The 26,481-nt window shown below is 41.3% G+C and overlaps 1 protein-coding gene across 1 annotated transcript in view; it reads left to right on the forward strand.

Annotated features, from left to right (window-relative positions):
* The window catches only part of PRLHR (prolactin releasing hormone receptor), a 53,030-nt gene extending 28,279 nt beyond the window's left edge, over positions 1–24,751 (forward strand). Inside the window, 2 exon segments of the mRNA XM_061634377.1 lie at positions 23,648–24,058; positions 24,061–24,751. Of these exon segments, the coding sequence (XP_061490361.1) occupies positions 23,648–24,058; positions 24,061–24,704 (1,055 nt within the window). The 3' untranslated portion in view covers positions 24,705–24,751.
* The last annotated feature ends 1,730 nt before the right edge of the window (positions 24,752–26,481 follow it).

A 26,481-nucleotide genomic window follows, 5' to 3' on the forward strand; every position in this document is an offset into this window, starting at 1 on the left:
GTAGAGCTAAAGAACATGTCTCATCAGCACAAGGGTTTGTTTCTGCAATGGGATTTTCCCCTCTCCCCCCTCCCCATGCTCCCTAAATATGTTCTGGGGTTTCCCCAACTCTTTGGAGCAGATTTGGCAAGGATGCCAGGCCTGGGGGAAGAGGATGTGGGGGGGAAGTCCCACTAAATCCTTGCACTTGACAGCACACGTTACTTGGGTATTGCTCTTAGTTTACTTTAGACCTTGGAATTGGTTAGTTCAAAGAAGGAAAGGACAGAACAGTTTGATCTGGCCTTCTTGCCCTGCTGCTGAACTTTGCTTGTTACATTTTGTCACTGGGGCTGAGAGACTTTACTGGGACTCCCTTCTTGCTCATGCAGCAGGCTCCCATGCTAGGTCGTTCTGCCTTAGCTACCTTTCCCCAGCTGCTGTTGTAGCCAGTTAGATCAGGAGCTCCTCATCTGAAAATGCAAGGAGCAGTAATGGATGTGAGTCACTGAAGCTGACCAGGAAGGGTGAAGCAGCATGGTGCAAACTCACCAGTGGAGCCAGTCCTGTGATCCTGCTGCTGCATATGTGCTGCAGTGATACCTCCCCTCCCCAATAAGCAGCAGTGGCTCAGCTGCCGGGAAGTTGGGTAAGCACCTCTGCCCCACTATGCTGTCTGCTACTGGTGCAAAAAGGTATGGCTCAACAATTGGGTTGTACCCAATTCCACTGAGCAGAAATCTGAGAGGAGGATTTAGGTCAGCATAGCCCTGGGAATTGTTGGCTGTAATTGCTAGTAGACCAATTAGAGTCTTAGTAAATTAGCAGAGTTTAGCTTAGTGTAACTTGCTCAGCACTCTGTGCTGTGTAGGGGTGATTTTACCTGAAAGAAAGAAAGCTTTTTCCTTGCTTTAAATCACTGAGACTTCATTTCAAAATAAAAAAGTCTACTTTATTAATAGAAATACATCTTGGATAGGAAATATGATACTTCTGTCTACCTAACTAAGTTGGAGGCTGCAATGGACATTGCCCCTCATTCTAGAGGAGAGGAGACAAAGAGAGCATGGCTCCTTCTCCTCCGGTGGTCTGCAAAGAAGAGTAAACAGGAAGATGAGTCAGAGGTGAGAACAACCCCCTGAGATATATCAGTTTACATGGAGGGAAGACGGATAGCAAGATGAGTACAGGTCAGTGGCAGTCCAGCCAGCTAGGAGGACTATCTCTCTCCCCATACAAAGAGTACCAAATGGGAGTTGTTCTTGTCACACGTCTAACTGGAATGAGGATTTTTGTCAAGGGGGGGAGGATGACAAGGGGAAGGTATGTGGGCAGTTGAAGCTCCTATGGGGATGCAAAAACCTGAATCCCTGCGGAAATGTTAAAACTGGAGGTACTATGTCACTGGGTTGAATCTGAACTAAAACCTCAAACTTTTAACCTACACTTAGCACATATGCTGCCCTTGTTAAAACGAAGCCTTCACTGAGGCTGACCTGGAGGCTAAGCCTACTTTTTTTAATTTTAAGAGGACTTGTCCCCTAGCTAAGTCTGTAGTATGTGAAACTATATTAGTAGTAAGGATGGAATCTTCTCTTTTTTATGTTTTGTTTTTAAGTGTGGGCCCCTAATGGTCATTCCAATTCCTTTTTCTTTTGATACCTTTTCATTTTTCTGATCTCCTCCGAGTCTCCACTGGTAACAATCTTTATTCTGAACTATGTAATTATTGCCTGTTTACATTCCTTTTCAAGTGCATTGCAGAGCAGATTAAGGCAGCTAATAAGTTAGTGTCTTCCCCACTGCTGCTTAACTACAAAATGTAATAACTTAACCACAAAATGTACCTTAATAAGAAGAATGAATCGGAAAACCAGGCGCAGAGAGTTGCTACTTCAAAATTCTTCTGCAAAGATAGAGAATATCAGAAATAATAATTAATCTGATGGCAAATCCAATTATTGCAGAAATGGAGCCCATCACTAGTTAGTAGCCATTTTCTCTCCCTGCTATTCTCCAAAATGGGGTTTAATATAGGAATCTGTTGTGGTTTACTGCAGCTGGCCTAGGATTTAACTCTCAAAATCACATTGTTACAGAACTTACTTCACTGGGATTCAGCTCTGTTATCTTGATGTGTTTGTCACCCTGGGCTCCCTTGGAAGGAAGGGCAGCATATGAATTCAATAAAATAAACTCAATAAATAATTAATACTACAAGCATTTCTATGCAAGGTATTTTAATTAATAGTTTTGTGTTCAAATGGACACCCAGTCCTAGCTTTTGGACACCCAGGGCATTGCTACAACAAAAGCCATAAACTTCATCTCAGTGTTAAAAAATAAAATCAGTATTAGTTTCCTACATAATAAGAGCAGTGATATCTATGTAAGCCCTACCTAATTGCTTTAAAAATAAAATTGGAAGAGGGAGAAAAACTGAGGTATCTTTATCTTTTAGAACAAAGGTCTCAAAAGCAGGGTTGAACTTCATTTTCATCAGGGCACAGCCACCAACCCCAATTAAAAATACATAGTAACACATAATAAAGAGAAGAAAACTAGTTCAATCACCTCAGCATTGGTAACTCACTTCTCTTTTCTGGATTGCTGCCTAAAGATCATGGCAATAGAAAACTGTATTGCATACACATTACAGCACTAGCCACATTCAGATCTGTCTCTGAATTGTGAATGAACATCATTGTTTTTAATGAGCTTAACAAGAACATAATTTCTTTCATTATTCACTGTAAGAAGGGGGTTTCTTTTAATTATTTTCCTTCCACTATAGATCAAAAGTATGTTAGTCCTTTGATCAAGGACACAATTGGCATATAACCTTACATTCACTGCAACATCTCCAAACAATCATTTAGCTTTCTGCTCATGTAAAAGGAAGCGAACATAAAATGAAGCAAAAGCAAATATTTCAAGGAGATGTTGGCACAATGAGAGCAAGTCCCTACTTCATGACTATCATAGACATCGTAACTTTTGTCTAGTGTTGGGTGGAGAGTCTGGCCTTACCCAAACAGAGCAGGATAATCCACGGTTTCCATATTCGGTTTGTCATCTGATAGTCCTCACTTTGCCTTTTAGTTCGCTCTTTCCCAATTAAAAAAAAAAACTTTTTTGCACCCGCACACGCAGCAGTAAGACCCCTACACTCTTTTTCCAAGCTCCGCCTCTAAAACCTCCCCCTATCAACCAATTGGTCAGAAAAAAATTACGTATGCTCCTCTCCCCCTTTGCAACGAAGCACAATATGGCTGTAAAGGAGTTCTCGACTCGGAAGGAAAGACTGCTGGTCGGTTTCATGCCTGCCTTCCCACGGAGAATGAAATTGACATCCTTTTCTTGTTTGCATTTGCGATATTACACTTAAACGAATGTATGCTTTTCTGCCTTTATTGATACTTAAGGAGATACACACACTGGCAATGCACTTATTTCTCCAAAAAAGCAAGAAACGTGTCTCCCCCCCCTTCTCTCTTTCCTTCCCATGGAGAATGAAATTGACAAAGCTTTCCGGAGCAGGCTTCAAACCGACCAGAAGCTCTTTTCTTGTTTGCATTTGCGATATTACACTTAAACGAATGTATGCTTTTCTGATTTGAAGCAAAAACCCCAGCAAGTAGAATGAAATTGACAAGGCTTTCGGAGGCAGGCTGAAACTGACCACCACCCCTTTCTCGCTTGCTGTGCATTGCAGATCTCACCCAGAGCGGCCGCCCAGTTTGCAGGCTGGCAAAAAATAAAATGCATCTGCGCAGTAGTTGCAGACCCCCCCAACACCCCACCATTGCGATGATTGGTTATTATTATTATTATTATTATTATTATTATTATTATTATTATTATTATTATTATTATTATTATTATTATCATCTTTATTTATACCCCACCCTTTTTCCAAACTGGAACTCAAGGCGGCTTCCAGATAAAAACAAGTACACATCATTAAGAACCTATAAAAATATAAAACATATAAACATATAAAATCAGCATTAAAACAGGATTAAACTATTAAGATGTTAAAACCAATTACTCTTAAAATACTGCAACCCAGTTTAGGAGCATACAGGCAAAACAATAACATACAGCATACTCTTCAGTCACTACCCTTAAAACCTTCAGTTCCAAAGGCCTGCCGGAAGAAAAAAGTATTTAGCTGTCGGCGGAAAGACTGCACAGAGGAGGCCATTCTTGCCTCCCTAGGGAGGTAGTTCCAGAGCCTAGGGGCGGCCACCGAAAAGGCCCTATCTCGTGCCCCCACCAGTCACACTTGTGAAGGTGTTGGAATCGTGAGAATGGTCTCTCCTGAAGATCTCAGGGCCCAGGCAGGTTCATATAGGGAGATACAGTCTGACAGATAGCCTGGACCTAAGCCGTATAGGGGTTTATAGGTCATAACCAGCTCTTTGAATTGTGTCCGGAAACAGACTGGCAGCCAGTGGAGCTGTTGCAGCAGGGGAGTTGTATGGTCCCTGTAACCAGCCCCAGTTAACATTCTGGCTGCAGCTCGTTGCACCAGCTGAAGTTTCCGAACAGTCTTCAAAGGCAGCCCCACGTAGAGCACGTTACAGTAGTCTAAGCAGGATGTAACTAAGGCATGTGTCACCATAGCCAGATCAGACGACTCCAGAAACGGGCGCAGTGGTGCACTAATCTTAACTGTGGAAAAGCATTCCTGGCCACCGCAGAAACCTGGGCCTCCAGGTTTAAGGCTGAGTCCAGGAGCACACCCAAACTGCGAACCTGGTTCAATTTTCCTGGGCTTATTCTCACACATGCGAAAAGTGCAGATACGTGATTGGCTGGAATGAGGAGAAGGGGCAAGGGGAAACACCCAAGAACTGCCCATCAGCTGTAAAGTCCGCGGTATTGCATTCTAACTCCTGAAGGCACAGCGGATGATTCCCGATTTTAAACAGCAAATCGCATTTTTGCCGGTATTGCAAGGAGTGGATTTAACCCGTGAAAATATGTAACAGCGCGAGACATCATTTGGACGACCGAAAAATAATGAACACACATAGTGGGCATGTCACACATTTTGCAGTCGTCTGGATGAGCCCTCTATTGGGACACAGGCTTCTTCCTCTTATGAAAACTAGTCAACTTGACAGCCTGTTGATCCCATAGGGGAAAGGAGAGGTAATATCATTTATTTGGTTAGTTGTTGGTGTCTGCTAAGAGTGTCAGCTAAGAGTGGGTAAGGGCAATTGGATATAAGAAGTAGATCCTTGCTCCTTAAGACTGCCATTCTAGACCTTAGACTTACAGTTTCCCCTGGATATTATTATTTATTGGATTTATTAGTCACTTGATACCCGAAGGTCCCCAAGCCACTTACACAATGTTAAAACAAAAACAAATAAAATACACTATAAAAACCACAGCAATAAACAACAATGAAACATTAGCAGTAGCACCCACACACAGTCACAGGAAGGTTTGGCAGCATATTAAAACAAAATATCTCAATCAATCAAATGCCTGGGAGAAAAGATATGTCTTTACCTGGTGCCAAAAAGATGACAAAGAAGTCACCAGGTGGACCTTACTGGGGAGCATATTCTGAATGGATAGCTATATAGGAAATTATAACACCTTGATGGGCTAGATCTTTGATCCTATCAAGTTCATTATTTTTCTAAATTTGAAAATTGTTGATGTTATTGCATTTTATTTTATCCAGGATTGATTCCAGAGGTGTTGGATCTGGGCTCAATAATCACTTATACTGGTCCCAAATTTTTAATAAATTTGTTAATATAAAATTCTCTTTTACCTGCTGAGTTCTTGTCCTGGTAGAACCACATAGTATACTATGAAGGAATAAATTCAACATATTCTGTTCAAACAATGAAATCCAATAATACGGATTTACAATCCACTGCACCAACCAATTCAGACAATTTGCCTTATATGACAAAAGAAATATTTGGAACCTGCAGACCACCTCTTTTTTTTGGTCATCATATAGAATTTTAATCTTTATTACTGGCTTTTTATTGCACCATACTGACTTCAAAGTAAGCTGCTGACACCAATTTAGTTGTTGGCAAGTTTTGAAGTAAAGAATTTAACTTAGGTAAAACTATAATCTTTACAGTGGAAATATTCCCAAGAAAGGACAAATATGATGACTGCCATTCCAACAAAAGAGACTGACATTCTTTAAACAGGTTTTGATTATTCTGATGTAAATTGTGCATCCACCCAGTTGGACAGGCTTATTTACCCAGTGAAAATAATGGACAGGCTTATTGACCCAATGAAAATTAAATGTTGTTTCAACTTGCTTTTCAAAGATTATTTTGCTATATTAATACCTATCACTAAAATGCTAATTAAACATATGGTCAAGGGCAGGGGAGAGCAGATGCTGTGTCTCCTTCCATCCCTCTCTCAACTGAAAGCAAGAGCGTTTGATCCTGCAGCATGCTGCTCATATGGAGGGAAGCACCTCATGAAGGAGCAGCAACCTGTAGCCTTCAGGACTGAGTCCCCTGCTTACCAGCTGGTAACTGGAGGATTCTATCCTGGAAAGTGCTGCTTCAGGGAATAGGGTTGCCAGGTCTCCAGTTTTTGCCCAGAGACTCCAGATTTTTGGGGACAACTCTGGGCCTCTGGGTGAGTCACTTTAATCTCCAGACTCTCAGCTTTCATTAAAAAAACATTTCTAGGTGGTCTGGTTCAAGAGATATACACCAAAACATCAGCCACCAATACACCAAAACATCAGCCACCAACCCACAACTTCTGTTAAATGAGCTACTAGCTAGCTAGCTGCTCTAACCACACCCTTTCAGGTTTGTAGCCAATAAGTGGTCAGGGTTATGATTGACAAGGCAGTAGCTAGACCCCATTGCAAGGCCAGAAAACTGTTGTTTTTTCCTGCTTATCTGAAAATCTCATAAATTGAGCAAGTATATAACTTTCAGTCTTTTTCTCTCTTGTGTGCAAGTTTAAATTTTCCTGGGCTGTTGAAGAGGGCAGTGTTTTGAAAACCTTCTCAATATGAAGCTTTAATCCAGTATTTGGGAGTAAAGCTGCAATGCTAATCCCACATACCCAGAGTAAACCCCATTGAATTCAGTAGGACTTACTTTTGAGTAGACATTGTTGGGATTGTGCTGTAAACTAATGGGACTTTTGAGTGAACACAGTAAATGATTGTGTTTCTGTTGTAAATCTTTCTCTCCCCCCTCCAATCCTGTTTTTAAAGCAATTAGACAGGGCTTACATAGATATCACTGCTCTTATTATGTAGGAAATTAATACCATTTTTTAAAAAAAATATTCTGCAATGACCAACTGGTAACTATTATATGGGGTATATGTATTTTTACATCTCCAGTGTGTGTGCGTATATGGAGTCTTTCCAACAACCCTGTGAGGTAGGGTTGCCGACTGGAAACCAAGGCAGCTCACAATAAGAAATAAATCCCTTTAAAATTCAATAACCATAAAAACATGTATAAAGAGTTGTAAAATAGCTTAAAGAGGTATGATTCTGAATTTGGGGTTGGGTGAATGAAGTTCTTATCTCTTGAGGTTGCAGTTGTGGGCACACTTCCCTGTCTGAGTAAGCCCCATTGAATACATTGGGACTCACTTCTGAGTAAACATGCATAGGATTCCATTATAAATATCTTTACAGGTTGCATAAATAATAAACATATTTGACAGGCATGCTTATATAAATATTTCTTCATACTGTGTCTTGATAAGTATCTGATTTCACACTATGGCTGTACGTGATTATTTCCTCTACATATTAAGTGTACCCTTCTTCCTTGGGGTGGTCATGGTTCCCCTCTGTTATTTTCATCCTGAGGGGCAGATTAGGCTGAGAGATGGTGAGTAGTCAATGGTCACCCAGTAATCTTTATAGCTTCCTACAATGGCCTTCTGGTGACTGGCCTGGCCTGAGGGCACTTAAACCCTTTTTGCCAAAAGCAAGTAGGCTAGATTAAATGTTTCCTACCCAGGGTCCATCTTTTAGCTACGTTTTCTATTTCAATTTCCAATCAGAGAAATGTTTGTTTGAATTTTATGTGCCAAGCAACTGTGGTTGATGCTTAATGTATCATGCTTAATGACATCACTAGGTCCCACCCCTGTGACATTACTAGGTCCCACCCCTGTGACATCACTAGGGCTCACCCCGAAAATCTCAGGATTTGGGATGCTTCTGACCTGGCAACCCTAGTGGGGCATCATGAAGGATGAAGGAGAGGCCCAGCGGGAAACAGGCTGGGCAGGAACTCCTACCTTCTCCTGAGAAGATGCAGACAGTCAACTAGGTCTCTCCTTTTGGCCTTTTTGCAGTTTTTCTCCTTTTCCCACCTAATACCTGCCCCTCCTTTCTGCTTGATGCCCCACCCCATGACAATCTCAGATTGCTCCAGGCCAGCCAATCCAACCTGGAATGATCTAGGGCTGTCTCAACCTAACTAGAGTGATGCCTGGATCCCGCCCCCCAAATAGGCCTGATTTGGTTTGGTTCTCAGCTGAGTCCAGTGTACAGCTCTAGTTTGTGCATCTTCAAAGTGAACATTTTATCACACAGAATGTTCTACCTATGAGATCTCTTATTTACTACCTTAAATTAACCATCTTAAAAGATACCACCTTAAATTCAAGCTTTCGGGGCTTGGCAAACTTTTCTTTAGTACCCTATGCAGCAATGATAGGGTTTTCTTGCTCTTTCAAGGGGCAACATCCCTGCATTTGGGTCCCTTAATACAAATGAATAGGTCATTTTTCCTTGTATCTCAGGTTTATCAGAATGGCAAGACTCCACCTGCATCAGAAATTTTTCCACACCTGCCTTTAGGAAAGACTTTTCACACCAGTGTGGTTGCTGAATATAAATTATGCAAAACCAATACAAGCTGTGCAAAATTCTGGAGCTCATTTTAGGGTGTTTACTCAGTTCATGTGGGCCACTAGGTAGGGATGATTGGCTTCACTGTGTGAACCCATGTACACTGCGAGCATGAATAGGACACATCTAATATTCCCCAGCTGCTGCAGATTGCAGAGAAAGACTGGGGATGTGGGGCAAGCTATTTTTCCAGAAAAGCTTGTTTGCTATTATTGGCCTTCTTATTGATGAACCCCAGATAACTTCTAGGGACCTCCAGTTTAGAAAACACAGTCCTGAGGTATTCAGTCATTTTTAAATTCTATCTGTGGAATGGTCAGAGAGCTGTGCATCCCTGGGTAGAGTAAGTAGATTTGAAGGGGGATTGTAAGTGTGATTGTCTGAATGTGGTTACAGTCTTCCCTGATTACAGTGATGTAATCATAACCCTGTGCAATCAGGGTTCCCAAATGTGAATTGTGAGGAGGGTTGTAAGCACATACAGCCAAATACACTTGCATTCTCCTTTCAGACCTTCCCACTAAATGCAGGAAAGTAGAGTGTAGTTCTATACTGCTTCCACAGACAGAATTTAAGAACACACAAATAATGTTCTAATCTGTAACAGATCCCATAAATGAGACACTAGGATAGGTGCTGCTGTGCATCCTTAGCCCAGTGACAGAGATCTATACAGCCGTTGATTCACTGTATGAATAAGATTCCAGGTTCAATCTTTGCCATCTCCATATACAAGACTTCAGTTAGCAGGGCTGGGAAAGACTTTTGCCCTGGACCAGGAGTGGACCAGGAGACTTCAGTTCTGTTGAATCTACTTTGTATTTTTATTAGATCCACAGAGCCAGAACCAGGTGCAAAAGTCATATAGATAGAATTAAGGAATTGGGTGCTTCTGGGCACATTCTGAACCCTAGATTATTATTTTTTTCAGAACCATAACTGAACAGTGCTCACAGTCCTTTAACACAAAAGTCCACTTCTAGTTAGCTTTCTAATTAGGAGAAGCAGTTTTGTTACTGCTTTTGTTAAATGGGAGTCGGAAACCGTTGCCCACAGTGGCAGCTGGTGGCTCTATGTCAATGGGGCAGTGGATCTGGGAAGATAGGACTGACTGTTAAACCACTTTGAGAATTGTAGCTCTGTGAGGGGAAAAGGGGTCTCCTAACAACTCTCGGTACCCTTCACAAACTATACTTCCCAAGATTCTTTGGGGCTGTTTAAAGTAGAATAATGGCAGAATAAGTGTTTGGTGTGAATGTGATCTAGGAACCTTAACTGGTAAATTATAGTGCAGACAATCTAATAAGGGGGTTAAATTTAATTGATCCCCCCAGTTAATGCTGTATAAAAACACTTTTGATTGCTGTACATATGACATCCTGTCATGTATGCTTTTAGTTGTGTTTGAAAGCTTTACCATATTCAAGTGACCTTCCCAACAGTATTTTTGAATTGGTCAGGGATGCAGACTTTTTTGTTAGCATTGGTTTGTGAGTGTTTCGTTGCTAGGGTTCAGGGAACGTTCAAGTGCCTATTTTCATGTGGTTGCTGTGCAAACAAGTGAAAGATAGAATAAAAAAAGAAGGGGGGTTAGAATGGCTGCTCTAGAGAATATGAGCACTGGAGTTAGAAATTGCTCAAACATTCTGGTAATTTCCGAAGTTCTTCATTCTGTACCCATAATTGCCACAGATGCTTTATACAATTATTCCAAAGACTGCAAGCCAAAGAAAATGATTCTATGTAATGAAAACTGCAAGAAGGAAAAAAAATGTGCTGTATTCCAAACAGGGACATTCACAGTTGAACAGGCTGTGATTTTGGACCAATTCATACACGGATGTTTTGTGATTAATTCTCATAGCCAAGGCAACATTTGATACTGCTGTCACCAAGCACCACAGATTCATGCTACAGACATTTTTCTTCAATGGAAGCAGTTCACACCTTCGGCTACAAGACATCAGTGGTTGAGTAACTAGTTCAGGGGAATGTGCTCTCCAGATGTGTTGGATTACAACTCCCATCATCCCTGACCATTGGCCATGCTAGCTGGGGCTGATGGGAGCTGAAGTCCAACATCTGGAGGGCACCACATCATCTACCTCTGAATTAAGTGATAAGCCTGTGTGAATCAGAATTGTTTTTTTGGCAACTGTACAACCATGTTTTGATCACTCCCGTATTGATTGGGGGGAGTAAGAGTTTGTTTTATCTCTTCAGCCACCTGACACACCTGCCCTGCCGATGAATAGCCTTATTGCCAGATAGGGGTGGTGATGAACTTTGCTGAAAGCAAACTCAAGAGTGATCTTTGGCAGAGACTGCACATTTGCAAACAGACCAACTTTCACCCAACATGCGAGAGATTGTAAGCAGTCTGCGATACCGAATCTTCTGATAAAATTTTCACCCCAAACATCTCTGAACTCTGCTTGTCTTGCTGTCATTTTTTTAATTGAATATGTATTGGAAGTTGGAACCTGTCTGTGCACTTTGCTCTGTCTTTGTTTTATAAATGCAGATTCTTTATGCAGATTGTCTCCACAATTCTCTCATCCTTGGATGCAAGCCCCATTGAGCTGTGAGAGTTACTTAAATATACCTGTTCAAGGTTATGCTCTTTTAAAATAGATTTCAACTTCCTGTTTGGACTAAGGAATAATTATAATCTATAATGTCTAATATTTTGACAAATTTCCAATTACTATGTTACCTAGCCATTACATTGCTTTTATTACAGTTATGACTGTAGGTATTATTCATTCATGTCACAGGAATTCCAGGGTTTGGGGCAAAGTTTTAGCAAATATCTTTTGGCATCTTTGTGGCACAGTCCTGAAGGGTAGCAGTGTTCATTCATTGGCGATCATTCGTGGCGGAGTAAGATTGTCTTCCAAGATAAGGTCTTTAACAGTGGGTCTGTAAGTGACTGTGGAGGTCAATTCTGGATCCACACAGCCTCCCACAGTGAGGACATAGGTTTCCAGATGGAAGATGGTCGTGATGAGGATTTGTTTGATGTGCCTTCCGCTTAGCTTGTTTGTCCCATTCGCCCTGTATTTGTACTTCTTCAAAGTCCACAGCACTTTGATAATAGCTGACCTCCATTTGGGACATTCATGGGCCAAGACTTCCCAGTTCTCAATGTTCATGTTACATTTTTTAAGATTTTTAAGAACATCTTTAAACCTCTTTTGCTGTCCACCGATATTCCATTTTCCATCCTTAAGTTGGGAGTAAAGTAGCTGCTTTGGAAGACAGTGATCAGGCATTCGAACAACATGGCCGGTCCAGTGAAGCTGATGTTGAAGAATCATTGTTTCAACACTGGTAGTCTTTGCTTCTTCCAAAACGCTAACATTAGTCCGTCTGTCTTCCTAAGTAATTTGCAGAATTTTCCGGAGGCAGTGCTAGTGGAATCTTTCAAGAAGTTGGGAGTGGCGTTTATAAATGGTCCATGTTTCACAGGTGTACAGTAGACATTGTACTACATTGGTAGTACAATGGCTTTGTAAATAAGCATTTTGGTCTCCCTGCAAATATCCCGATCCTCGAACACTCTACGCTTCATTCGGGAGAATGCAGCACTCGCAGAGCTCAAATGATGTTGAATTTCAGCATCGATGTCAGCTTTTACAGAGAGATGTCTGCCAAGTTAGAGGAAATGATCGACATTCTCCAGCGTCGCACCATTAAGTTGGATTGATGGTGCTACAGAGGGATTAGTTCGCAGCTGTTGTTGAAGCACTTTGGTTTTTTTTAATATTAAGTGAAAGCCCAAGCTTTCCATATGCTTCTGCAAAGACATCTAGGATAGTTTGAAGATCTTCCTTTGAAAGTGCAGAGACTACATTATCATTGGTATATTGAAGTTCTACGACAGAGATTGACATTACCTTACTTTTTGCCTACTGAGATTAAAAAGCTTTCCATCGGTTCGATATATGATTTCCACACCAGTAGAAAGTTTCCCCTCAATAAGGTGTAGAATCATAGCAATGAAGATAGCAAATAGGGACAATGACACACCCCTGTTTTACGCCTGATCGGACTCTGAATGGATCGCTCTGAAAGCCATTGTTGTCCAAAATTGTTGCTGTCATGTTGTCATGGAGGAGTCGCAAAATATTTACACATTTATCAGGGCATCCAGTTTTCAGAAGGTTGGTCCAGAGACCGGTTTGATTCACAGTATCAAAGGCCTTAGTCAGATCAATAAATCCCATATTTAAAGGTCGATTCTGCTCCCGGCATTTTTCTTGAAGCTGTTGTACAGTGGAGATCATGTCCACTGTCCCCCTGGAAGGGCGGAAACCATTTTGAGATTCGGGGAGGACATCCTCTGAGATCAGCAGGAGGCGATTTGTGAGGATACTGTCAGCTCTGCACTGAGACAGCAGTGCCGTGGGGGCTGGACATTCCTGGGTAGTTATCAGGGCAGGAAAGTCCTTAGCTGGCAGTCTGGTCGTAAATCTGCCAGGCTAACGAGGATGAAGCATGATAAGGGCAAGGCCCTTCCTAAGCTTACGTGCCAAGCCAGAAGTCCAGAAGCGAGGTCAGTAGAGGTCTGGGTTCAATTGCCAAGGGGTCAGTCCAAGATAAGATTCAGGGAAACTAGAAACACACGAAGCCACGCCTGACGTTGTAGTCAGCAACAAGCTGAAACCAAGGTTTGACTTTTAAGGAGCAGGTTTGTCAGCAGGTGTGAGCCATCAGCGTTTTGGCCTTAAGTGGACAGGCCTGCCCCTCTTCTGCCTGACCTTCTGCTGTCTACGTTCTGCAGGTGAGGGGGGAGTATCCTGTTCACTGTTTGTGTCTGGCTGAAGGGCTTCAGCTGTGTCTGAGGTGCTCTGCAGCTGAGGGGGAGAACGAGCTAGGTTCTCAGGAGTTTCCTCCATTTCTCCTTCTTGGTCTGCTGCTGTTACTCCCGAGTCATTCTCGTCTGATGAGTCCTCTGACGGGGCCATGACAGATACTTGCAAGGATTTTACTTGCGGTAGCAAGAAGAGAGATACCTCAATAATTCCCACAAACTGTTCTATCACCCTACTTAAAAAGGGTGATAATTATGGCGTCCCTAAAGTCTTCTGGGATCTCCTCCCTCATCCAGATTTTTTCAGTGAGCTTATGAAGTTCTTGTGTAAGGTCAGGCCCACCTTCTTTAAAGACTTCAGCAGGAATCCCATCAGGTCCACTAGCTTTGTTGTTCTTCATTAGATTGATGGCTTTACTGACTTCATCCAAATTAGGGAATACTGCAAGCATGTCTCGAGTTTGTTGTTGTGGAATTTGTGAGAAGACCTCACCAACCACAATACAGTTACGATTAAGGAGGTCGTGGCAGTGCTCTTTCCAGCGTGGTGCAATAGACTCTTTATCCTTAAGAGGTTTGGTACCATCATTGAACATAAGAGATTTGTACCATAATTTGTTGGTCCATAGATGGCCTTTGTGGCATTAAAAAAGCCCCATGCATCATGAGCATCTGCAAAGTGCTGGATTTCTTGAGATTACTTTATCCACCAGGCTTTCTTACATTCTCTAGTTCTTCTTTGGACCTCAGCCTTTGCACTGGCATAGTTTTTTTCTTAGCAGCACAGTTAATGTCTTTCTGCCATATCTGAAAGGCTTTCCTTTTCCTGTTGATGATATGTTCAATCTCACTATCATTCTCATCAAACCAATCCTGATGTTTCTTAGTTTGGTATCCAATAGTTTTTCACATGCTGCAATAATGGATGTCTTCAGTTTAATCCAGTGTTCCTCAACATTTTCAGGGAGTTCCATTGGTAGATGTTTCTTGAGTGTTGTTTGAAAGCAGGCTCGCTTAATAGGATCTTGAAGGGCATGGATGCTCATTTTACGACTTGGTTTTCTTCCTTGGAGCCTACGTTGAGGAACAATATTAATGGCCATAGTGGATCGAATTAATCGGTGATCTGTCCAGCAGTCATCAGCACTCATCATGGCCCTAGTGAGAAGAACATCACGACGATCTCTGGCATGGACAATTATGTAATCCAGGAGATGCCAGTGTTTTGACCAAGGGTGCTTCCATGATGTTTTAAATTTATTTTTCTGTTGAAAGAATGTGTTTGTAATAACAAGATTATGCTCTGCACATTTAGTCAGAAGTAGAATGCCATTCAGGTTGCTATTGCCAACTCCTTCTTTCCCAATGGTTTCTGGCCATAAATCAAAATCACGCCCAACTCTTGCATTGAAATCGCCCAAGAGGATAATTTTATCCTCCGTAGGTATCTCTGATAAGAGGGTGTCCAGCTGGTTATAAAAATTTTCCTTGATGTCTTTATCAGCATCTAATGTTGGTGCATAAGCACTTAGAGTAGTTGCCTGCTGGTTTTTGGCAAGTTTTAACCGGAGAGTTGAGAGTCGTTCGTTAATGTCAGTAGGAACTTCTGACAAGAGCTTCACAAGATTATTTTTAATAGCAAAGCCTACTCCATGTATTTGTCATTCTTGTTCAGGCAGTCCTTTCCAGAAGAAGGTATAACCTCCTTTTTCTTCCTTCAGTTGTCCTTCTCCTGCTCTTCGAGTTTCTTGGAGTGCTGCTATGTCAATACTAAAACATCTCAACTCCCTTGAGATGATGGCAGTCCTGTGTTCAGGATGTTCACTATCTGTATTGTCCAGCAATGTCCATATATTCCATGTTCCAAAATTCAATTGTCTTTTGTGACCGCTAAGTGGTGACCCCACTGGATGCGGTAATCCAGTCAGGGAGAGAGATGAGGCAGACTATGTTTAGGGCACCTTTTCTGGCCCCCGTCCCCATACGGGGTGAGCAGAGCGGAACCTGAATAGGACTGCTCAGTCATGGTTATAGCTGCTGAACTACTCAACTGCCTCGGTCCTTGAGGCAGGACAACTGAGTTTGTATCCACCACCCATGTGCTGGTCCATGACTAGGGGCTTCCGGATTTCACTGTCCTGCCCCCATCACCATTTGCTGATCGCCATGGGATTTTTGGTTTGGTTTGGTTGGAAGATGCCTGTGCGTGAATTTGTTTTATGTGGGGAGATTGGTGCACAATGATCAACACATAATCTTGACAGAAAAAGGCTTTGATCCAATGGCATGGATACCACAATGATTGGAAGTCTTTTATCTGCTGCAACCTTCATCCACCTTCACAGCTGTTGTAACATACACATTGTTATCCTCTGCCTGTTCTGCTGTTGAGGACATTCTTGGATTATTCTTTGTCTGATTCCTCTCACTTGACCTTACCGCCATGGGTGACCCTGCTGGGAGTACATGACTCCCGATGGCATCGCTCATAGGGTTCATTGGAACACACAAGCCCACTCACCACTACAAGGTGACGATCCAGCGAGGGTAGCAGTGTTACACTATAGCAGAAAACAACAAGAGTTCAATGGCACATTAAAGACTTAACAGATTTATTATAGATACTATAATATTTAAGGATAACATTTCTAGTCATTAAAGGAAGGGATTCAGTGTATGTATTTAAGGGTCCAGTTCTATACTCACTTAGCAGCAAGCTCTGTTGAACTAAATAGGACTTACTTCTGAGTAGACATTCATAGGATTGCTCTGTTAATGTAAAACTAACTTAACTTGAAAAAATTACATTTCACACAGTGTTCTAAGCCGCCTAGTTTCTGCTTAGCTATCTGATAGAGGTTTGTGCCCCCAGTAGCTGCACAAGACATCTCCTTAGGCCCCTAGCTTCAAATCAATGTCTGATATTCCATGCTTCTTTCTAGCTTTTCTCTAAAGCATTCCTCAAACTGATAAGAGCTGTTTCCTCTATGGCTGGAATCCTAACCCTATTCACCTGGAAGTAAGACCTGTTGGAGGGCTTACTTCAGAGTAGACATGATTAGGATTGTAGCTCACACAAACTCCCCACCCCTTCCCCTCAAACTGACAAGAGCTGTTTCCTCTGTGGGGCTAGACTCCTAACCCTACTTACCTGGGAGTAAGTCCCATTGAAGTTGGTGGGACTTACTTCAGCACAGAAACATAGAATCATAGAATAGTAGAGTTGGAAGAATAGTAGAGTTGGAAGGGGCTTATAAAGCCATCGAGTCCAACCTCCTGCTCAATGCAGGAATCCAAATTAAAGCATACCCAACAGATAGCTGTTCAGCTGCCTCTTGAAGGCCTCCAGTATTGGAGAGCCCACCATCTCCAGCATCCTTTTTTTTAATATAAATTTTTATTCAGATTTCTAAAAACACAACAAAAGAAAAAGAAAAAGAACAAATTAATAATTAAAACAATAAAAATATTGACTTCCGATTTGTCTTAAATCAGCTATAGGTCTATAGTATATAGCAAACCTGTCCCTTAATATATTACAAAATCACTTTCCTCCAGTGGTTATCTTGGTTAATCATTAAATCTCATTAACATCATATCATTTTATTCTTTCCACAAAAAGTCAAAGAGAGGTTTCCAGTTCTTGAGAAATATTTCTATTGATTTTTCTCCAAATAGACATGTCAATCCATCTATTCAAGTCTAATAAATCCAGTAGTTTCAACAGCTATTCTTCCATTATCAGTGTTAGTTCCATCTTCCATCGTCCATCCTTGCACACATAATTCTGCTGTCATAGTCATATAGAAAGAGTCTAATAGGAATTTCCTTCATCACAAATATTTTCTTGCCATCAATTCTGACTGTGTTACTGAAATATTGTTGTAAAGTCATATCTCTGTTCTTCTTTTTTACGGGGTGCACTAGCACATCTCTTGAGAGTTTTTCCATTGTCACATATCTGGAATTAATTCTATAAACTTTCTCTATCTCAGGTTCCATCAGATCATTCCAGTCCAGAAATTTTTTTGAAACATTGATAAATTTATCTCTGATATCTTCACCAATTCCTTCAGAGACAGCGCTGAATTCCAAGCAATAATCTTTGTCACTAGGATCCATCACAGCTATAAAGTCCAAATCTTTTTCAAATTCCACATTTGATATATCTATTCCAATCTCCAGGACTTGCACCTTCCCTTTAATTTTTCTTTCATTTCCTGTTGCTTGTCCAGTTATATCTTCTTTTCTCATAGAATCCTTTATTTCTTTCAGCTCCTGTTTCATTTTGCCAAATTCAATTTTCATCTCTTGTCTGCTCTGTCTCAATTCTTGTTTCGTTATCTTAATCTCATCCATTATTTTCTGAAACATGTTTAAAGAGAGAACCCCTTCCTGTACATCCAGGGTCTCGGCCGCTTTCTTGATTGTCATTCTTAAGACCAAAAAAACCCCCCTTCAATTTCCAATATAGCCACTATTCTCAAGCAAAGAGCAATTTATTTCTTTTTCCAGCAACAAAGGAGTTAATATTCCAAGCCTGTTGACATCATCTTCTAGACAGACTGCCTTATCTCTTATGTTACCAAGAGTTCCAGCATCCTGAACCCTAGATAACTGGTTCCATTGTCATACTGCTCTAACAGGAAGTCAGCTGAAATTTGCTTCCTGTAACTTGAGCCCATTATTTCATGTCCTGCACTCTAGGATGATCGAGAAGAGATCCTAGTCTTCCTGCATGTGGCAACCTTTCAAGTACTTGAAGAGTGCTATCCCATCTCTCCTCAGTCGTCTGTTCTCAAGGCTAAATATGCCCAGTTCTTTCAGCCTCTCCTCACAGAGTTTTGTTTTAAGTGCCCTGATCATCCTTGTTGCCCTCCTCTGAACCTGTTCCAGTTTGTCTGCATCCTCCTTAATATGTGGTGTCCAGAACTGGATGCAGTACTCAAAATGAGGCCTAACCTGTACCAAATAGAGGGGAACCGTACTCCATGTGATTTGGAAACTATACTTCTGTTAATGCAGCTTAAAGTAGCATTTGGTGTTTTTGCAGCCACATTGCGCTGTTGGCATGGTTAAGATTGTAGCTTACATAATACAAGGCCTCACTGGACTCGAAATGAAGTTATTGTATATAAGCTTTTAAATGTTTTCCCCCATCGTGGCTCATGAGAATTAAAGGTATGAGAATCAACTCAAGCTTTTCTAACGTAATATATGATAGCAACGAGGATTGCACCCAATGAGTGCATTTCCCTGTCTGTGACAGCGCTCTCCCCAAAGGACTTAATTTGCTGATGTGGTTTCATTAACATCAAAATGATTTACAAATCCAAAATCAATATACATATGTTAGTGGCACCTGCTTATTCTGTGAACCAATTTCTCCTGCTAATCTGCTCATAAGCACCAGGGATTTGACTCGGTCATTACTGTTCCCCTGAGTGTGAAACTGCTTTGCTGGGATCTGTCAAATGATCTGTGCCATGTATGCTTCTTTCTATAAGATGAGAGCATTACTCTGCATTTACGCTGATGTAACTGAACGTATCACAGTCCTGTTTCTATTGTATTCTTCCCAGAGCTTGGAAAAGTTACTTTTTTTGAACTACAACTCCCATCAGCCCAATCCAGTGGCCATGCTGGCTGGGGCTGATGGGAGTTGTAGTTCAAAAAAAGTAACTTTTCCAAGCTCTGATTCTTCCCTTCCCCCTCCCTTACTAACACATTTTGCTTTGCTAAACCAAGCAGCTGATGGAAGTATACCTGGATAGTTTTAAACAGGGTCCAAAGAGCAGAGAATGTGTTCTCTTTATCATCAAGAATGTTAACAAGAAGCATTTATGAATGAAACAAAGGGTGATAAAGCTGATACAAAATGCATGAGGTGAATTCGTGAATTAAACAAAATCACAATGTAGGTGTTACCATCTTGTCTGTTTTATGTATATGTAACTAGATGGACTAAATGTGCTTTGTGTTTATTCTTACCTTGTTTCTTTACAGTCAATGAGAGTGTCATTTAAAAAGTCATAAATGGTGACCTTCATATTCCTGCCCATGCTGCAGACGTAGGTTTAATACAGGGGCTCCCTGCGCTTGAGCCACAGATGGAATAAGGCCAGAGTGAATTATAGCACTCTGCCTAATTCTGAAGTTTTTTTGTAGAGCCTGTAAATGCGCAGGCTCCCATTTATGTCTTGAGACAATATACCGTACTTTAATATAGCAGAGGAAAAACACAGACAGTCATAGCCAAGCAGAGGCAGAGACTGAGGAAGCATTCACATAATGGGTGGCATTTTGAAAGCTCACATGGCTCAACAGGAAAGCCAGCTTTTGTAGAAAAATGTGACCTACACCCATTTTCACTGCAGATGGATGTCATCATACTCTAAGTTAGGCTTAGAATCAAACCACCTGGAATACTAAGATTTCAGGGGCTCCTGCCTCCACTGCATGTGATGGGAGCCAAAATCAGACTATTGGTCCTTCTAACTGAGTGTTGTCTATACCAGGGGTAGGAAACCTTTTCGGCTTCTGCAGAGCAACCCACCTGTCAATCACATGATGTCATTAATCATCATAAATGGATTTGGTAATGTGTGAAAGAACAAATGTTATGATTCCTCCAGAAAATTCTAGAAAATAATCAGTCTCCGAATGTTGTTAACCATAATGAAATTACCCTTCCAAAGGTTTAGTTATTAACTGGAGGCAATATCAAGTAGGAAAACATTATGCTATTTTTTATTCTCTGGAACCACTGGGATGGAAGAACATCTTCGGTTATTTATAAAACATAGTTTCTAAAATAACAATATAACCGATCCAACTAAACAGGGTGCTTGAAAATAGTTGTGGGCAGTTGATTCCACATAGCTTTGTCTGATCTGCTCTTGGACGTGGTGAATACTATCTCACTGGTTGTTTCAGCACCATGGAAAGCACCTGCGGTTTTGTGCCCTGAAACTGTTAATCTGGGATTTACCAGAGCAGGCACCTACTTCCTTCCCTGCTGCATTATCAGCAATTATGTCCCTATGATATTTCTACTTTATCTGGAAACTGGCTGATCAAAAAGTTTCCTAAAGCATGTGTGCTTACTAACCCTCTATACATGAGATTTTTTTTAGCAATTCTGTCTAATTAAATATTTCTGAATCATTTTAGGTCTCTCACTATACAGAATCGTGCATTTGGGGAGGGGAAATAAATGAGAGACTACCCTGAGGTTTGTTTAATCTAGCAATAATATCACAGGCAAAAAGAAAAAACCGACAAAAGAGCATCTTGGTATAAAACCAGCGATGTATAGTGTGGAAATCAAGAGGCATTCCTTTTGGGGAAGGGTCACAGTGCTTCAGCCAATGAACTCTTACCATTTGTATAGTCAACAGAGAAAGGGGAGGGGAGTGACATGCCATGCCAGCAAAATCAATCTCTGTCCCTTTAAACTCTTGCTCATTAACAGTTTGGCTGGTTTCACAAGCCAGACACAAGCATATTGACTCAGGAAGACAATGATACCAGATCCAGGACTGTCTCTTCTTTGCAGTGAATAACACAGCTTACCTGAGTAAAGGTAGGGAAAAATGTAAATGCTGTGAATTCCACAATTCATTTTTCGTGCTAACTAGTAAGTGTATTATTGTCTGCTTTCTCAAAATCAGTTGTGCACTGCTTATTGGGGCTAAGTACCATGCTCTTGCTCATGGTCACTGGAATCTCTTTGAGCCCTTGAGCAGAAAGGCATATATGTTTGATCAATAAATATCACTTCAGTTCATGAGCTGCTCTAAACCTGTATCTACTATTTGCTTTGTTCTTATAATCTGCATCTCTTCTCATTGTCTCTGTTAACTCTGAAACTTAAATCATCATAATATTTCCCTGCTTTTTCCACTGGGAAATGTATGAGGCATGTGCAGCGCAGATGGTTATAAAGGGTTCCCCCCTCTAATAATTTCACCTCACATTTTTCATAGTTTAATTGTACTTTAAATGTATATGTCTCAGGGAGTGTAGGTTGTACTTCTGCTTGTAAAAGAGCCATCACAATTTTGAAGGGCCATTTATTTATTTTCCCCTTGGGATATTTTGCTTATTCCACTTTGAGGGTCATGGAGACTTGAATAGGGTGGTGAGAAGTAGACCCCGGAATGTGTGATGAGGAAGAACTAGCTTTAAAAGAATTACATGGGAAGAGCCAGTATGCAGTGGTTAGTCCCATAGAATCTACATGGATTATTTTTGGTATGGTCCAGACTCGGTAGGACTCCAGCAAGCACAAAGAGTTCAGCCTGAGCTTCCTCATTCTCTTCAATGAGAAACTACACCACAGATGTGCAAGGTGTTTCCAGACAGGTTTTCATTGTGGAATCAGTGTTCCTCACGAATGTACATTTTTTACAACATCCACATGACGTTAGTAGCATCAAAATACCTGCCTGTGTGAATGTGTTATGTGCCTTCAAGTCAGTTACGACTTAGGGCAACCCTATGAATTAGCGACCTCCAATAGCATCTGTTATAAACCACCCTGTTCAGATCTTGTAAATTCAGGTATGTGGCTGTATGTCCCCCTATTTATTCCAGATTTACCTTTTCTGAGAAAATCCAGTTGGTCTAAAGAAATTGTTGCCAATGACCTGTTTGTGATATCTGAATGACTAATTTGCTGCAATATTAATCCCTTTTCTGAAACCACCCGTATTCAAATTAGGCACTCTCATCTCTCTTCAAGCTAGGCATTTCAGATCGTTTTTCCATTAAGGAATTGCCATGAGTTCTCACCACTGGGAACATTTCTCATACAGATCAAAAATACTGTCACAGTCTATTTTAATTCCTAATCAGTTCTATGTGGAAGGTACCAAGAGTATCCACCCCTCCCCCCATACACACAAGGGACTGTGGGTAGGACAAGTTAACAGTAATTTGCACAACAGTGCTTTCTGTACTGGAGGCAATTTATCTTCTGCCCAGTAATAAAGACTTCATAGGTGGGGAGATTTTGGTAAACCACATGTTTTCCATCAGTCCCGTACCAATAGGAGGGTAGCGATTGCAGTAGCTGCAAATAGTTCTGTCTTGGAAATGATGAAGAAGACCTTAGCGACCATGGTTTCAAGATTTATAGCCAAACTCTAATATTCTCCCAGGTAGGCCAGCCTTTCTGCATCTACAAGAAAGACACACGGGGGAGTGACAGACAGCAGAGAAAACCAATTGTCACTGATAGGAAGATTCTCCACTCATGATGATCCCGTAACATGAAAATTCCTGAAATGGCCATCTTTTTTCTCTCCTTCTATGAGCCTGTTGCTTGGGCCTATCTGTCCTGAATTTCCTCCCAGTCCTGTCCAGCCACCTTGCCTTCTACATTATCGTTTTTTAGCCCTAAATAACTGCAGATATAGTGAGGAAAGGAAAGATGATTGTGCCTGCCACATCTGATGCAGAAACTGCATTTCTTGTGAATCCCAGGCCTTCTTTCATTTAAAAAAATAGTTTCTAGTCCCTGGGGTTCTATGGAAATACTTTGAAATGTGTGGGCAGTTGTTTGTTAAAGGCTCACAAATCAGAGGAAGTGATTTAAAAAAAAATCTGATGGGGTGGGGAGCATACAATTTATTGTTGCTTTCCAAAATGTACAGCTTTTAGATCTTCTCTATCCTCTTCTGCCTATTCACCTGCAGTTCTTTGTATCAGTTTCCCTTGGATTCTCCCTTGTCCTGACAAAAACTGAAAAAATCAAATTACAAAATTTAATGCGGTCCTCTGATTTTTGCCCCATATTATACCATTAGTATTAATTATATTATTCAAGTTGCAAACATAGTTGACTGTAAGTGTATTTTGAGTTACAGATGCTGTTTAACCAAACACTATAACAATGGACCGATGCACAGAAAACTCACCCATATCTATGGTTTATTATTCTACAGGCCAAATGTCTGAGTTCTTTGAAGGTTCTAGCACCATTCCTACCAACTGCACCCCAGGAGCCCACAACTCTACTATGAATGAGACCTTAATGGTTTTCCATGGCTTGCAGCTGGTGCAACAGTTGAAGTTGCTGATCATCCTGATGTATGCGGGTGTGGTAATTATCGGGATGGGAGGTAACTGCCTTCTGGTTCATGTCATCCTACATGTAAAGAAGATGCACAATGTCACCAACTTCCTCATTGGGAACCTAGCCCTTTCTGATGTGGCCATGTGCACCACCTGCATCCCACTCACTCTCGCCTATGTTTTTGAGCCACGTGGCTGGATTTTTGGCAGCACAATGTGTTACTTTGTCTACTTCTTGCAGCCTGTGACAGTCTATGTCTCCATCTTCACCTTAGCCACCATTGTGTGGATCGGTACATTGTCATTATGCACCCACTGCGACGCCGCATCTCTCTGCAACTCAGTGCCTACATGGTCCTCTTCATCTGGATTCTCTCCTGCTGCTTGGCATTGCCAGCCATGGCCCACACCTATTACGTGGAACTGAATCAACAGGGTGTCACCTTGTGTGAGGAATTTTGGGGGCAGCAAGAGCACCAGAGACAAACCTATGCCTTGTGTCTGTTGCTGATCACCTACCTCTTCCTTTTGCTGGCCATCCTGATATCATATATCAAGATCTCTCTCAAACTAAAGAACAGGGTCATGCCAGGGAGTGTTACTCAGAACCAGGTAGACTGGGACAGAGCCAAGCGGAAGAGGACATTCTGCCTGTTGGTCATGGTTGTGGTGGTGTTTGGGGTGTGCTGGCTTCCCCTTCACACTTTCAATCTCATTCGGGACATTAACATTAATGCAATTGATTCTTATTATTTCAGCCTCATCCAGCTGGTTTGCCATTGGTTTACTATGAGTTCAGCATGCTACAACCCCTTCATATATGCCTGGCTTCATGATAGCTTTAGGGAAGAGCTTAAAAAATTACTTGTTTGGCATAGAAAAGTAGTTCCTTCTGGCCAAAGTCTGACTGTAAGTGTTGTTATCTGATTGCCTTTCCCACATCTGGTCTTGCAGTAGTCATGGGTCCACCCTGAGCCTCTAAGGCAGCCTTTCCCAACCAGTGTGGCTCCAGATGTTGTTGGACCACAACTCCCATCAGCCTCAGCCAGCATTGCCAATGGTCAGGAAAGATGGGAATTGTGGTCCAACAACATCTGGAGGCACACTGGTTGGGAAAGGCTGCTCTAAGGTCTATGTGCAAAATGATTCAAAGTTGCAAATAGCAGCATGCTTTATGTTCACCCAAACCATGGCTCCATGTAAAGCAACAGTAGTCAATGTGATGCCCACCAGATGATATGGAACTCCAACTCCCATCAGTGTCAGCCAGCATAACTAATAGGGATAATGGGAGTTGCAGTCTAAGAACATCTGGAGGACACCATGTTGGCTACCCCTGATGTAAAGCAAAGTCATAAAGCACTCCGGTGATGGATGCTTTGGAAGAAATGTATATGGAAAGAAGGGAGAATAGAAATTTAAGGGTTTTTTTTAATGTTGCAACTTAATTCAATATCAGTGATAGTGTGTGGGTGTAGGAATTTTATTTCTTGCCTTGCTGTAATGTTGCAGAGCATTGTTTATAAGGGATGTGAATGTGATTAATATGTAGTTTGTCTGCATGTATGATGTGCAATATATAATTAATTCTAATAGTAGAGTCATATTCAGACAGGTACCCCGGGGTTGCAAACTGCAGTAAAATGCCAGCATTTCAAACTACATAGTACAGTTTCTTACATTTATTTCCACAAGTCTCTGTTGCTAAGTATTTTTATGATTTGGCATTGCCTGGAGATGTTAAATGCTGAATTCTGTCTCTCACTCTTATCAGATTCATTCATCAGCAACTATCATATATAAGAGCAGCACAGACATGGTTTACTGAATATCAGAATACATTTGTGAGTGTTTGGGGAATGCACAATTTTATCTTATGGAACTTTAGGGGTGAGAAATCCTCTTTTACTTAGGATATGTTATAATAAAGGATTAAAATATGGTAGTTAATGTAGCAATACTGGAATTTTTGTGTTATTACTTATTTCTGACAAATCTAATCTAACAAAGCAAAGGGTGTGTGTGTGTCTATATATATTTCACAGAGTGATTAACCACAGATTGTAAGAAATAGCTGTTATAACCCTTAGTAATTTCATACAACAGAGTCAGGAAGTAAAATCTTATCTCTTGCATCCCTTGTTTCAAGTACTCCTCATTACAGTATTATTATCATTATCATTACCATTATTAAAGGGGGATATTTGGAGTTGGTTACTAGGCAAGGGAGTGAGCATCTTTAGTCTTTGCATGGCACATAGGAGAAGTGAACTTGTGCAGCTTAGAGGTGATCAAGGACAGAAGGACAACTAGGCCAGATTGGGCTGTGACTAGGGGGCATGGCATATAAAAAGAGCCAGTGGAAGGGAGATTAGCCAAGCACCTTTATCTCACATAAGCACCCTCCACTCCTTTGTCCTTGTTGGGAAACAAGCAGGCTTGCAGTAGCTGGTCTTTTAGCATGGTTGAAGACACTAGAAAGTGCCAGAGGGAGTATATATTCTACGCATACATAGGAAGTGGTCAGGTGGTGCTTGAGGGTTTTTAGATGTTAAATTAGGGACCTTGGCTCTCCTCTCTGGCAGATCCAGTTTTCAGTAACATAGACTGGGCAGTGAGTGATACAGGACACAGACATTTCAAAGGCTGCCAGATCTTTTGTTTGCTTGGTGTAGGCCTAAACCCAGTGTGCAGGTTGTAAGAA

This window comes from Rhineura floridana, chromosome 7 (assembly GCF_030035675.1).
Source record: "Rhineura floridana isolate rRhiFlo1 chromosome 7, rRhiFlo1.hap2, whole genome shotgun sequence".
In the NCBI taxonomy this organism is placed as follows: Eukaryota; Metazoa; Chordata; class Lepidosauria; order Squamata; family Rhineuridae; genus Rhineura; species Rhineura floridana.